This window comes from Lycorma delicatula, chromosome 9 (genome assembly GCF_047948215.1).
Source record: "Lycorma delicatula isolate Av1 chromosome 9, ASM4794821v1, whole genome shotgun sequence".
Taxonomy (NCBI): domain Eukaryota; kingdom Metazoa; phylum Arthropoda; class Insecta; order Hemiptera; family Fulgoridae; genus Lycorma; species Lycorma delicatula.
Genome location: NC_134463.1, coordinates 81,214,228 through 81,227,901, shown reverse-complemented (window position 1 = coordinate 81,227,901; position 13,674 = coordinate 81,214,228). Strand labels below are relative to the sequence as shown.

At 31.7% G+C, this 13,674-nt stretch overlaps 1 protein-coding gene across 5 annotated transcripts in view; it reads right to left on the bottom strand.

Annotated features, from left to right (window-relative positions):
* The window catches only part of lovit (loss of visual transmission), a 127,335-nt gene that overhangs the window by 59,123 nt on the left and 54,538 nt on the right, over nucleotides 1-13,674 (bottom strand). For all 5 annotated transcript variants that reach the window (XM_075376048.1, XM_075376050.1, XM_075376049.1 and 2 more), the window contains 2 exons: nucleotides 9,774-10,082; nucleotides 3,823-3,924 (listed from right to left, as the gene is read on the bottom strand). In XM_075376048.1, the coding sequence (XP_075232163.1) occupies nucleotides 3,823-3,924; nucleotides 9,774-10,082 (411 nt within the window). The remainder of the gene's footprint in view (nucleotides 1-3,822; nucleotides 3,925-9,773; nucleotides 10,083-13,674) is intronic.

Below are 13,674 nucleotides of genomic sequence, written 5' to 3'. Positions count from 1 at the left end.
TCACCAATATCATTCTGTGAGTTACAAATACACCATCCACCTTCACTAACATGTCCTTCAGATGATTTTAGAACTGGTGAGTAATTAAATATAAAATACTATGCACATATTAATTGTTATTATTAGTATGAAGAAGATAAAATTTAATCCTGGTGATGAACGAAAACCATATCTTCAAATATACTTTATTACATTATTTCTTTTCAAATTTGTCTCCTTTTTTTTAACTTTTTTTTAGCATAAAGCTTTGGTATTATTGATTAGTTAGTTCTAATTAAGTTTAACGTTATTAAAATTATTATTGTTTTATTTAAAATCTATCTGTGAAATTTTACTCTCCTGATTCCATCTTTATGACCAATCTTATTTTTTTTTATGTATTTAGGTCAGTGTTTCTAACTAAGTACATGCTTTCTTCATTCATTCTCTATATATATTTTTATATTTATTTATTTTGATGTTTCTAATTAGAATATATTTTTAGTAATTATAATATATTTTTATTAATTATAATCTATTTATAAGTAATTTTTTTTAAATTATATTTTACTTGTGTATTTTTGGATAAATTTATTTATTATCAAACAGAAAAAAGAGCATAATGCTTTTGCAGTCGTATATGTATTAATGTGGCTCCAGCCAGCACATGCGACTCCCTCCAGAAAGGGAAGCACATTGCTTCCTTGAAACACTACGACCCTCCGAAGGCGTATCCCTGTTAGGCCGAAAGACGCTATTATAAAAAGAACTTCAGGGAATAGACTGAAGGGGAATCACACCGGGTGTATTAAGCTCATATGCACCTAGTCTCCCACGATCAGCCCCAGTCAATTATTTCTCATTGGTCTAAAGGATTGGAACACAAACACCAACTCTGTCCATAAATAAAACACAAAAAACTATAACCTCCATTAAATAAATAAACCTATCCAATAAACACAAGCAACAAGGGATATTTTTTCAGGCTCTGCGATTAGTAGGGAGATAATAAACTTTCCTTGCGTTCTGTTCCATTCCATATATTAATATAGCATTTTTACATAATTACAAAACAATTACAAAATTGCTAAACTACTTTCAATTGAGTTTTTTTTTTGTGCACAATCTTTTTACTGTTGTATGAAGTACAATAATATTATCATGCAGAATTGTTATAAAACTTTCGACTTAACATAATTATCTTTTAGTATAACATTAGATAAAAAAAAATTGTAATGTCTTCATAATACATTAAAAAATTAAAATAGAAAAAAAATCGTTAAAACAGGTGAATAAATAGTAATCAAGATATTTTATAAATAAAGTTTTTAAGTTTACGTTATTAAGTTTACTGTCTTCAACAAATGCAGTGACTTGTATGATGATGAATTTATTATATTTATTTATTGAAAGTTTTTAAAGTCAACTACAGCACCATTTTTTAAGGTGTAAGTTAAAAAATTGTACATTTTCTAAGTTAGCTTTATGTTAATTTAAAGATTATATTAAGGTACAATTAAACACTCATCTACAGTTTTTTAATTAACATAAAGTCTCCGCAGAAGCTTAACAAAATCTAAAAAAATAGCTCAGACTCAGGTAAAGTTAAGAAAATTTCAACATAAAATACAGTACTGTGATTAAATTTTAAAAACTTTCAAAAATCAACATTTATTTATATCTATCTTTTTATTTAAAAATTATCATAATTATGCATATAAAAAAGTAGGCTATATATATTTATAAAACATATATTAGTCTAAATATTAAAAGAAAACATATTATTTTGATAGATGCACACATCCACATATGCACTTGAAGAAGTAAAAATTTCTTTTTTCTGTTTTGTTTTATTATAAAAATTTGATAATCACCAAAACATGTTCTATTTTATGCATTGACTCTTGAGCAAAATAAGCTTGAAAATTGGAATATTGATCTACTGTCCTGAAAAACACACCCTTAATTTATGGTGTTTGTGGATTATGGTAAATTTAACAACTTTTCAGAATTCTTTATTTAAATTTCTGTCATAAAAATGATTTATACGTTTACTGAAAATTATGTTATTACAGACATTGCTGCTGGTATTCAATATATATATATATAATAAAGGGCTGTAAATAAAAAAAATAATCCCTTTTTTATTATAACTCAACATTTTAGAGTTCTTGAGTCTGAAATGTCAAAATCTTGGTTTAAAAATTCTGTATGTATGTTTGTTTTTCTGACTCTAATTTTATTTGTTTGTCTCTATGTGGTTTTATATCTAAGAAATGGTTAACTTATTACCATGAAATATGATCTGGTACTTTGAGTACTCAGCAATCGCTTTCATTGTATTTTGGAAAAGTCTTATGAAGATTGGGGAGAAATTGAGAGTTTCCTATCTATCTAAGTGAATTATGTAATAATACTTGTTTGTTTTTAAGTTTATCAAAGAGTTATATTCACAGAAATATATTCTTGGCAATAATAGCATCAATGAAATTATTAAACAAATTACCCTTAAAAATTATGTTCATATAAATTTTTATGTGCTTCAGTCTGTCAGTTTGAAATGTTTTAAATTGTTTCTTTTTGAGTGAGCCATAACTCATCTTTTCACTATTTCAAGCCATTAACCAAATTTTTTTTAACTACTTTTTTTCTCCAAATTAACCATAATTATTATGAGAACAATTCTCTACCGTTATCATACAAATACGAATAATGTTTATAATTTTTTATTATCTTAATTACTTTTAAATTATTTTTAGTTTAGAAGTCTCTGAAGATGGTTACAAGAGTAACTGGGAAGATTTTAAAGAAATTCTTTTTTAAATATTATATTTTTAAAATCATTCAAAAGCGTACGGTTTGAATAAGATTTTTTTATTGAGGTTCTGGATATAAACCAAACAATCAAAGAAATATTATAAATTAAAAAAAAAAAAAAACATTATTCATGCCTCTTTTCTGCTTTATTACATTTTTGTGAGAACAGATCACAGAAAATTGTTAGTATATTTTATTTTTTTTTACCTTTGACTAAAACAAGGAGAAAAATAAATACTTAAAAAAATAAATAAATTCAGAATTACGAATCATACAAATCACACATATCAAATCTAATATAGTTCTCTCTCACTTTATTATTTAAAATCTGTAAATGCACAATTTATTTGAATTATTACAAGCTCAAAACAATATACTTATGTTTATTAAATACCTTATAATTTATATTCATCAGAGCTGCCTCAGTTTTTATCAGTCTAGGTTGTATTTTACATTATTTGATTTCTATTTATAGAATTTTATTGTATATCAGGTAGCCAGATAACAGAAGTACTGTACTAATTGACAACTATATTAACTAGTAAATTAATTACAATATTTCTACACCATTAATACCTACTGGCTACTGAGAGGGAGATTGAAGGTCCAGTTTTACACCACAGGCACTTTAGCCATTAGGCTTGTGTGCCCATGGTAAGGAAAGACCTCCAAACTAGTCCACAGAAAGCTTCCCCTACCAAGGACATACTGGCTTTTCAGGTTCTGTTATTATCAATAGGAAGGATCTAATAGGATCATATTTGCACCCACAGAACTTACTATGTTACCCACTGGTTACTGGCCTTCATTACTAACTTTTGCTTCCTGTAGACATATTGTCAAAAAAGCATTTTATGGAATAGAAGTGAAAATTTAAATGTTAACATATGATATTTATTTATGAGTTTTTTCTTTTTCTTTTAAGGATATTTGTATGTTTTATTCTATTTAAAATATCATCCACACATTACCATTGCAGTCATAATAATAATCTTATATTAAAAAATGTATTTTACTTTACAATACCGATAGCAGTTTCATCCCAGTTGATTCCACCAAGTGCATAACCCAAGAAACCACCTAATCCAGCCATAATTGTGAACGTACTTAAACCCTTTGCATGATCCTCTGAAAAGAAATATAAAAAACTAAAACTGAAATAATAAATAGTTATCTGCTCTAATATTAATGAAAAAAACCACACATATTCAAAGTTTTTTTTTAATAGGAGAAAAAATTATACAATATTTTAATAATACTAGATGTCTAGTCTTATTTAAGAAATACTAAAGAGTAAGGGCTATTAAAAAATTAAGATATTTACATTTTACATTCAATGGTAGGCAGTGTTGGGCTTGCTAACAGGTTCTGTAAGATGTTATTAAATGTGTATGTGTTCCTGCAAACTACCAGCTAAACCTCCACCCTTGGCTATCCACCCTTTCTGGTACAGTTGGTGCAAATTACTTCAGAAAGGTGGGAATACACCCTCACACACATTCAAACACCACAGTCAACAGACACAGACCTCACACACCCACAAGATAATATCATCTTAACACAAGATAATAACATCTTCCTTTTTGGCCATCTTCCAACATCCTTTATTACTATATAGGGCCACCTGCCCTTCTCATATCTGTCCCAGCTTTCTTGCCATGTCCTCATCAACTCCCCCATGATTGCCAAACTTGCCCCTCTCTTTTCAGTCGGATTCAAGGTACCAAGATTTTGTAGCCTTCTCCTGCGTGCAATCGCTAAGTCCACGGTAAGCATCCCTGCCAAGACCTTTGCAGCCTCCAGAGAAATAGTTCTGTATGCAGCAGCAATCCAGAGGCAGCACCTCCTATGTAAGGCGTCAATCCTCCCTCTGTACTTTCTGTACCGTACCAAATCCACCCAGATTTCTGCAATGTATAGCAGCATGCTATATGCAACTACTGTAAGTAACCTCCTCCGCAGTTGCACCAGACCCCCATAGTTGGGTAGAATTCCTGCTATATGACACATGACTCTCCGCCTTTTCAGTAGCCTCAATGGCGTGCCTTCCAAAGCTCAGCCGGGAGTCAATCCTTATGCCTAGATATTTTATTGAATTCTTTGAGCCACTCAGCAACCATCCCACCTGTGGGTGCCTTGCAGCTAGACTATTGGTCAGCTTGCTCTCAGCTGCCTCCTTAATGTCTACCAGTGCAAGAGTATTCAAGGCTCCCTCCCTCCTGTCTGGTAATCCAATTTTAGTATTTCCATATGCTTCTTTGGGCCACTTCTCCTTTATAAACTCAGCCATCAGCTCAGGGTGCATGCTGTTATCAAGCCCGTCAATTATTGGACATCCTGTATCCATCATAGTCTGTGTGAAGGCTTCTGCACTAGGCCTTCTCTCTACAGATGTAAGAGTTGAAGCATCCATAGCTTTCTCAATTCTTTTACAGTTACCATTAGATTGGTCTCAACATCTTTTATGGCCCACTTAACATTTTTGTTGACATATCGCCTCATTTTTGTTGTCAGTTGACATTACAAGTGCTCTAACTTTCTCACCACATCATTCAACTCTTGAGGGGACTGTGAGATGTAATCAGTTAGAGGGTCTAAAGAAAACCTCTGATAAGCCCCTCAGGACTCGGAACAGAGGGAGTAAAGTGGCGACCGGTTAGGATGTTTCATTTTCCTTGGTCAAGGTGGCGGATCTGTCTTGGCCTCTTGGCACCTTTTCTGGAATCCACACCCTGTCTATAAGCGACCAGGAGTAACTCTTTGACCACAGGGCCTGCTGCCAACACACCAGACCCAGCCTGGGTCCCACAAACTCCTTGCAAAGCAATCTTCGACTATAATTCAGTATCCATTCACTTATTGGCACCTCCCTCCATACCAGAAGTGTGGACCGTAAAGATTTTTTGAAAATGACTCATCCTCCTCATTCCGAATAAAATATCCTGAAGGAATTGGTAAAAGAAGGAAGGGTAGTTAGTTGGGAAGAAGGATGGAAGGGAGTTATGATGCAGGAAAGGTATCTCCTTGTAAACTAGGTAGGATTCAGAAAACTTTCTAAGTCCACAGTAATAAAAATCTTAAGAAATTTTCTAAGTTGAAAGTATAAACAATTTGTGACAAAAGTTGTTTGGAACTGATCTCAATGTGCGGGAGTAATTACTTGCACGCCAATCCATATAGGTTAACCTTTTTTTTCCTGTTTAGCCTCCGGCAAACAGTGTCAGGTATTACTTCAGAGGATGAATGAGTGTAGTCTTGTACAGTCTCAGGTAAATATACACTCAAAGGCAAATATAACTAAATTATTACTGCTGAGCATTTACATCTTTTATATTCTAGTGTACAATTGATGCATCATTCAGTATGCCAGAAATATTGGATCTTAAATGCTAAAACAAGCATTTCATCGATCACTAATTTTAATGCAACGTTTTAATGCAACAACTAGACCAGTTGTCACCTTTCAGAGTAGAATCTTCTTGTCCATTCTCTGTTTGTGCAATAGGCTACAGAAGTCCACTTTTGATTCGTCATGATGGGCAGCGGTCCAAAGACTTAAGTAAATCTTATTTTGCACTTTTTATATGCCTCAGTACCTAGGTTAACTTCTCTCTCTCTCTTTTTCCAGTTTAGCCTTCGGGAATTACTGTTCAGGTATTACATGCTCTGTACCTTTTTTCTTTTTCCTGTTTAGCCTCCAGGAATTACCATTCATGTATTACTTCAGAGGATGAATGAGGGTGATATGTATAAGTGTAGTCTCACGCATATCATCTAAAGTCTCATATTTCTGTAAATGAAGTGTAGTTTTGTACAGTCTCAGTTTGACCATTCCTAAGATGTGTGGTTAATTGAAACCCAACCACCAAAGAATACTGGTAACCATGATATAGTATTCAAATCCATATAAAAAAAACTGCCTTTACTAGGACTTGAATGCTGGAACTCTCAACTTCCAAATAATGAAATATACCACAACGCGACAACTTACAGACAACAATGCAGTGTGTACATTACTAGCGAAGCCATGAACGATATAGGTTCGCCAATCTTAAAGAAAGAAATTTCCCAGCGGTCTTTACTTTTGAGATATCCCTCGTGTGTGTGTGTGTGTGTGTGTGTATATATATAAAACAAATAATACTTTATTGTTTATTTATGAATTGGCTATCTTTATTTCTTATCGCTGCTAACTCGTAATTGTATCGGAAGACAGATCTTAAATACGGAAGTTTTTTTTCTTGTTAAAAAAATATTTTTTTAAATGTCTCCTTAAGTCAGAAAAATTAAAAAAAAAGACCAATTATTTTAGATTTTTTTTTTAACAATTTATATACTTTCCTGTTATAGCTGTAGTGCACTATATTTCCAGTAGATCAACATATATTGTTATAGTCGGAAAAGTAAAATAAGAACACTTCATTATCCATGAGATAAATGTAACAAAAGTTGATTGATAATTTTGTACAGAATCCAGTAAATAAACCGTTCCTATTACTGGTAGAAAGAAAATGGATTGTACATTATAATTGCATAACTGCTCATTACAATTGCATAGAATTTATGTATTATTTAAACATTTATGATTTATTCCTTATTATGTAATTGTAAATAGCGTTTAATTTGATATTTGTATATGCCAGTGCCATCACCTAAAAGAGAGTAGGCATCCTGACATCAGACACAATTTCTTGCAAATCATGAAATATATCTTATGTCAGAGTTACTAAGGAAAGTGAGAAGTGAAGTGATTTCCACTCTAGTGAGCCAAACATACTGTTGTGTACTACTGACATGCCAAGTCCATTGAAATGCGGAAGATGGTCAGCTCTGTAATTTCTCATCAACACTCTCTTCCCAACAGGATTTGGTTGTATTGTAAAATTTAACTAGTGCCTCTTGTACTAATGTATTTCATATGCATAACAGTGTGATACATATATTTGTAAGAGAAAGACAGCAACAAATAGTGTTAGCAAATAGCCGTAAATTAATATAACCCTCCTGTCAAGAAACAGTCAATATAATTTACCGTCATAACCTTAGTAGGGAAAATTGCCGTACTAATACCTGTGTACTTCAATCTATAAATAAACATTGAAAATAAATGTCACACAAGTACATTAAAAGCAATCTTGATAATTTTTCATAAGTTTATTTAATTAGGATGAATCTGATCTAAGTCCCATACAGTACAGTAGATGGCAAGCAGGATTTAACAACGGATAGAGCTGAACTATTTTTAACAACGGATTTAAAGCTAAAAGCATGTTTCATGGAATAAATATTAAACAATTAAATACAAGTATTGTATTTTTATAAACTGTCTTATATAATTACACAATAATATGGGAATGGAACTTAAGCTCAACTTTAGACTGTACTAATAAAATACATGTACTGATAGTAAGTTAGATGTTTATAAATATGTTCACAGAATAAAGTGATAACATTGGTGGTTGATTAGTTTTAATTAACACTTTTTGGATTTTCATTTTTATTTAATTATTTCATCATTATCATTACTATTATATTTACAGTATCTGACATTATTGTGATAGATAAATTCATTCAATATTTCAATTCATAATAAAGTAGGCAATAACCTTTTGTAAATCACTGTGCATTCTGTTTCCATTTAATTCACCATAACAGAATCCCACCTTATGAAAATTCATAATTGTATAAGTTATGAATAATAAATAACGATAGGAATTAATTTACAGTTATACAACACTTACATATCCTAATCAGCTATTCCATTCTCTTTTTTTTCATATATATATTTATACATATACCTGACAATATCATTAAGTTGTTATTCTTCTTTTTCTTCTGAAATGTAAATTCATATTTTATTATTTGTAGTTATTTTATTCATTATTTTGTTTCATCTTGTAATTTTTTTTCTTTTCTATTATTAAATTCATGTCTGTGACTTAGAAAAAATAATTATTAATTTAAGTAAACAACACAGTGAAAAAAATATGAAGAGTAAATGCCTCCTTGGAAAACGTTTTTACTTCAACAAAATATAATTGCATTTATCGTAAATAATTTATATTGCAACTATTATTTCCCTGTATTTACAGAACCACTGTACTTAAAAATAAAACCATTTAACGAAAGAAATCAGAATACTAAAACGCTTTCTATATTACCCATAGAGTAAATGGTTTTAGGGAAAATGGTATACTACTAATTTGCCAGGTCATCCTCTGATCATCACCTCTGTCCTCTCTTCAATTTTTTCTAATCACAGCCTCCTTCTCATTTTACTAGGAGATCAGTCAGCTACCTGACAGATTCCATCTGTTTCCATTTATGAGATCAATTATTCCAACATTGAATACTAATGGAACCAGTGAGCAATCAGATGGTATCACAATGATCATTGATACAATCTGGTTGGGATAACCATCAGCATCTTTCTAAATGGGGTGATGATTTTATTCTTGGTCTTATCTCTTCGTCTTCTATCTAGAACTTAGGTAAACAACCATACCACCGATTGATCGGCCTATCAGATAAATTTGAACTAAGTACTTTTCTTATCTAAACACATCTTTTTACAGGGCAGGGAATTTTATGTTTGTGTTATATATAACTTTATAAATTTGAGTGTTAGGGTTGTAGGGATTCCTATGATAGTAGTCGTAGAAAGGAGATAAAAATAATGATATAATCTTTCTTTTTGGAAAAGTATCCCTAAGGATGTGTATGATAAAGAAATACATGAATTATACTTGTGTTATATAAATCATTCACTTTGTTTCAATTCTTTCTAAATGCTGTAATAGTATAGCTGCATCACAGACTTTCTTCTAGAAAGTCCTATTCAAATCCCAGTCAGGCTTCTCATTTTTCATACACCACAAAATGTCTATATCGTATTCTCATTCACAAGCATCTAGTTTATCTAGTGAATTAATCAAATAAAAAGAAAATGAATTAAAATATCAAATTAAATTAATTACCTGGAACAGTAACATCCAAAAGATAAGCTCGTGCTGGACTTTGGCACGCATCTGCATCAAAATCTAATAAAACAGTGCCTAAAACTGTAAAAAATATGCCCCAAGGATGGGGGAAATCCGCATCAGAGAGCATAACTTCTACTGTTTCTGTATTATTACTAACACTGCTATTACTATTACTATTATTATTGTTATTATATTTTGTAATGTTGATTTCGTATGGATGATTATGATATTTAGGATCTAATGATGGATAATAATCACCGAACATTTGACCTAATTTTTCACCATTTGGTACCAGTACTAAACCTGAAAAAATAAATTTAAATATATTTGAAACAAAAAAATATATTGTAAAATTTTATCAATAATTGATATAACAATTTTTTTACATAATTTTAACTCAATTTTATAAGTTTAAAATTCAAAAAGGGAAGGAATTTTACTAACGGTATGAAATATTAGGGGGTTATTCAAAAGTTCCCTTACCTAAACAATTATGCGTTTGGTTAACATTTTACCTAAGATAGAACCAGATTACAAAAAAAAAGAAAGGGGAAAAATTGGAAATAATCAATTTAAAGCATTTTGAAACGCGATTTGGCATATTTATTAAGCATAATAATTTATATTTCTCTCTCGCACAATATTCATTGAATTAAACTATTATATCAGTCTGTAATATAATGGAAAATTTACGGTGATATGGTATGCTCTATGAAAGAATAAGCAATTATTATAAAGGAAGTTCAATTTGATGAAAGCACAATAATTATTCATGCATAATGGTAAATAGAGCAGTTTACAGCGTATAATATTACACATTAATTAAAAATAAAATTAAATAGAGAAATCAATAAGTATCTTCCATGAACAGTACTTTTCAGCTTATGAGGTATGTGCATATACTATTTTGTAAAGGTTAAAGGTGCCCAATCATGAAGCCGTATTTGGATTTCTTTTTAACATGAAATACCCAGAGTTCAACAGTTAAATGTAGCAATGTACGAAACTGAAAGTATCAGCAAAAGCATGATCATTACTTATATCATAGGTTTACAATTTATAAATTTTTATAAGCCTTTAAACAGTTGCTATCTTTAATCTTTCATTCCACAAAGGCATATGTGTTTCTTCTAACAATGACATATTGTATGTTTATCATGTTTGCTTCTAATTTGAATATAATTCCATTTTCCTTTCACTGTTAAGATATTAATTGAAAAATTAATAAAAAGTCGTCTTAAGAGAGGATTACGAACAAAATGTTAATAGTATTGTTCTGAAAATAATAAAATAAATAGTTTTCCCAGTTTGTATGCATTTTTTGCTGTTATTCTACTACAAATTTACATGTTAAAGAATATGTAACGCTTGTGGTGAATGTGGTTAGTAAGATAAAGTATTTCAAAAAAATTAATATTCAAATTTTAATTCGTTAAATTAAAATTAATTTTTTTTAATTCAGTTACAGTTTTGTTTTATTTATTACATATAATCAATATTATACGAAAGGTTATCTCTAAAGTAAAGTCCATTTCATTTAAAAAATTTATTCTGAAAACTTTATAAATATTTTTTTATTTCTCTTGAACTACATACCTTATACTACTTCTCTGTGTAATCGCCACATGAATTAAGACATGTATCGTAGCGATACACCAGCTTCAATATACCCTCATTGTATTCTTCTGCCGCCAGCCCATTTAGCCACTGATAAACAGCATTTTTAAGTTCATTGTCACCCGCGAATTGCTTACCACTTAAAAATTCTTTCAATTTCCGAAACAAATGGTAATCAGAAGGACTTAAGTCCGTATTATATGGAAAGTGATTGTAAATTTCCCATCCAAATGTTCTCAATAAATCAACGTGTGGGACTCGCATTATCGTTTAGCAGGATGACGCTATCGGTCAGTCGCCCACGTCGCCGATTTTGAATGGCGAGCCTTAACTTACGTAGAGTTTCGAAAAGGAACGGAACGCAAGGATGTCGGAGGGTGCAATACCCTCCCACTTTTCGCAGTATACGGACTTGCGTCCTTTGCTGCTGGGTGGTTCTACTATACTGGCGGATTATTAATAGGAGATGTCGTCGATTCGTTTTGTGAAGTTTGGATTCCGTTCCGATCCAATGGAGAGTTTTACCGGTAGGGACTCCGCGGAACGATGTGCCTATCTTCCGTGACGCGCTTCCTTTCAGCCTACAGTAGGCTGAAATCATTTGTTTAAGGTTGTCCTCTCTTAAGGAAAGGGCGCCGAAAGCGATTTGGGGCCTGTACTTGTTACATTTAATTTAATTTGATTTAGAAAATTAAATAAAATGATTTTAGCTGGATTTTTCTGAGACGTTGTGTCTGAGATATCTCGATCGGTAGGAAAGTGGGGTTGGGATGATTGGTGTGGAATTTTGTATTTTGTTATCATGTCTGTCTCTCATATCTTCTTGCGTAGAATTCCGCAGTAGACTTCTGCATTTATAGTCGTTCCACGTAGCATGAAATCAATCAGCAGTATGCCAAACCGATCCCAAAAGACTGTGGGCATCAGTTTTCGTCCAGTTGGCTGTGGTTTGACCTTTGTCGGTCTGATTGGTGATTAAGGATGACGCCATTCACTTGACTACCGTTTTCTCTCTGGCGTGTAATACGAAATCCATGACTCATCACCGGTAGCAATTGATTTAAGGTACTCATCGCCTTTTTCTGTGTAGCGCATCAAAAATTCCAAAGCAGATCCATTCGGATTTTTTTGTGACGTTCCGTTAAGACATACGGCACGCAACGTGCACAAGCCTTTCTGAAGCCTAAATGGTCATAAACAATACGACCAGAAACAACAGGAAAAAGAAGGGTCAGGTCAGAAATCGTTGAGCGACGATCTTTTGATTTCATTATCGACGCGTTTCAAGAAGTCCTCGGTGATTATCAAGGGCCTCCCTGAACTTTCTTCATCATGCACATTAATTCTTTTATTTTGAAACCTTTCACACCATTTTCGAACGTTTCTTTCATTCATTACATTATCACCGTACACAGCAACCAACTGCTTATGGATTTCAGCCGGCTTAACGTTTTGTTGGTTTAAGAAACGTATGACTCCACGTATTTCACAGTCGGCGGCAACATCGATTTTCCTATTCGTTTTATAACGTAATAACTCATACTTAATCGAAGATACTACAACACGAAAACTTACAGCCAACAATGCAATGTAGCGTGATCATGAACGACACAAGTTCGCCAACCTTATGGAGAGAAATTTCCAAGCGGTCTTTACTTTAGAGATATCCCTGGTATATTAATCTTAGATGAAACAAATATAACTTGATAATCTTTTTTAAACTTTTAAATCTATTGTAGATTTCTTTTAAATAATTTTTATTCATTTAAAATAAGAAATTTAAGGTATATGAGTTTGAGTTACTTAAATTTTCCCATAGCTCTATTTTAAAATGCTACAAAAAAATTAAACCAATTCTGTAAGTTGATAATAATGACTGAACAGACCCCTCCAAGATTCTGTTTGAAATATGTATAACTCCTTTTTTAAAACAAATGACAGAAAAAACTTATAAAAACCTACAGCTACAGTAGTATGGTCCAATATTGAAAATAATATTCTAATTGGATTAAAAATTTTAATGATAAATTAATAGGTATTTACACTAACTATGGTTGCAATACTATACTCTCACATTTTTCTGGAGATAAGTTTTTTTTTGTCTTCAGTCATTTGACTGGTTTGACGCAGCTCTCCAAGATTCCCTATCTAGTGCTAGTCGTTTAATTTCGGTATACCCCCTACATCCTAGATTCCTAACAATTTGTTTTACATATTCCAAATGTTGCTGCTTGCACAATTTTTTCCTTTTACCTGTCCCTCCAATATTAGAGTGACT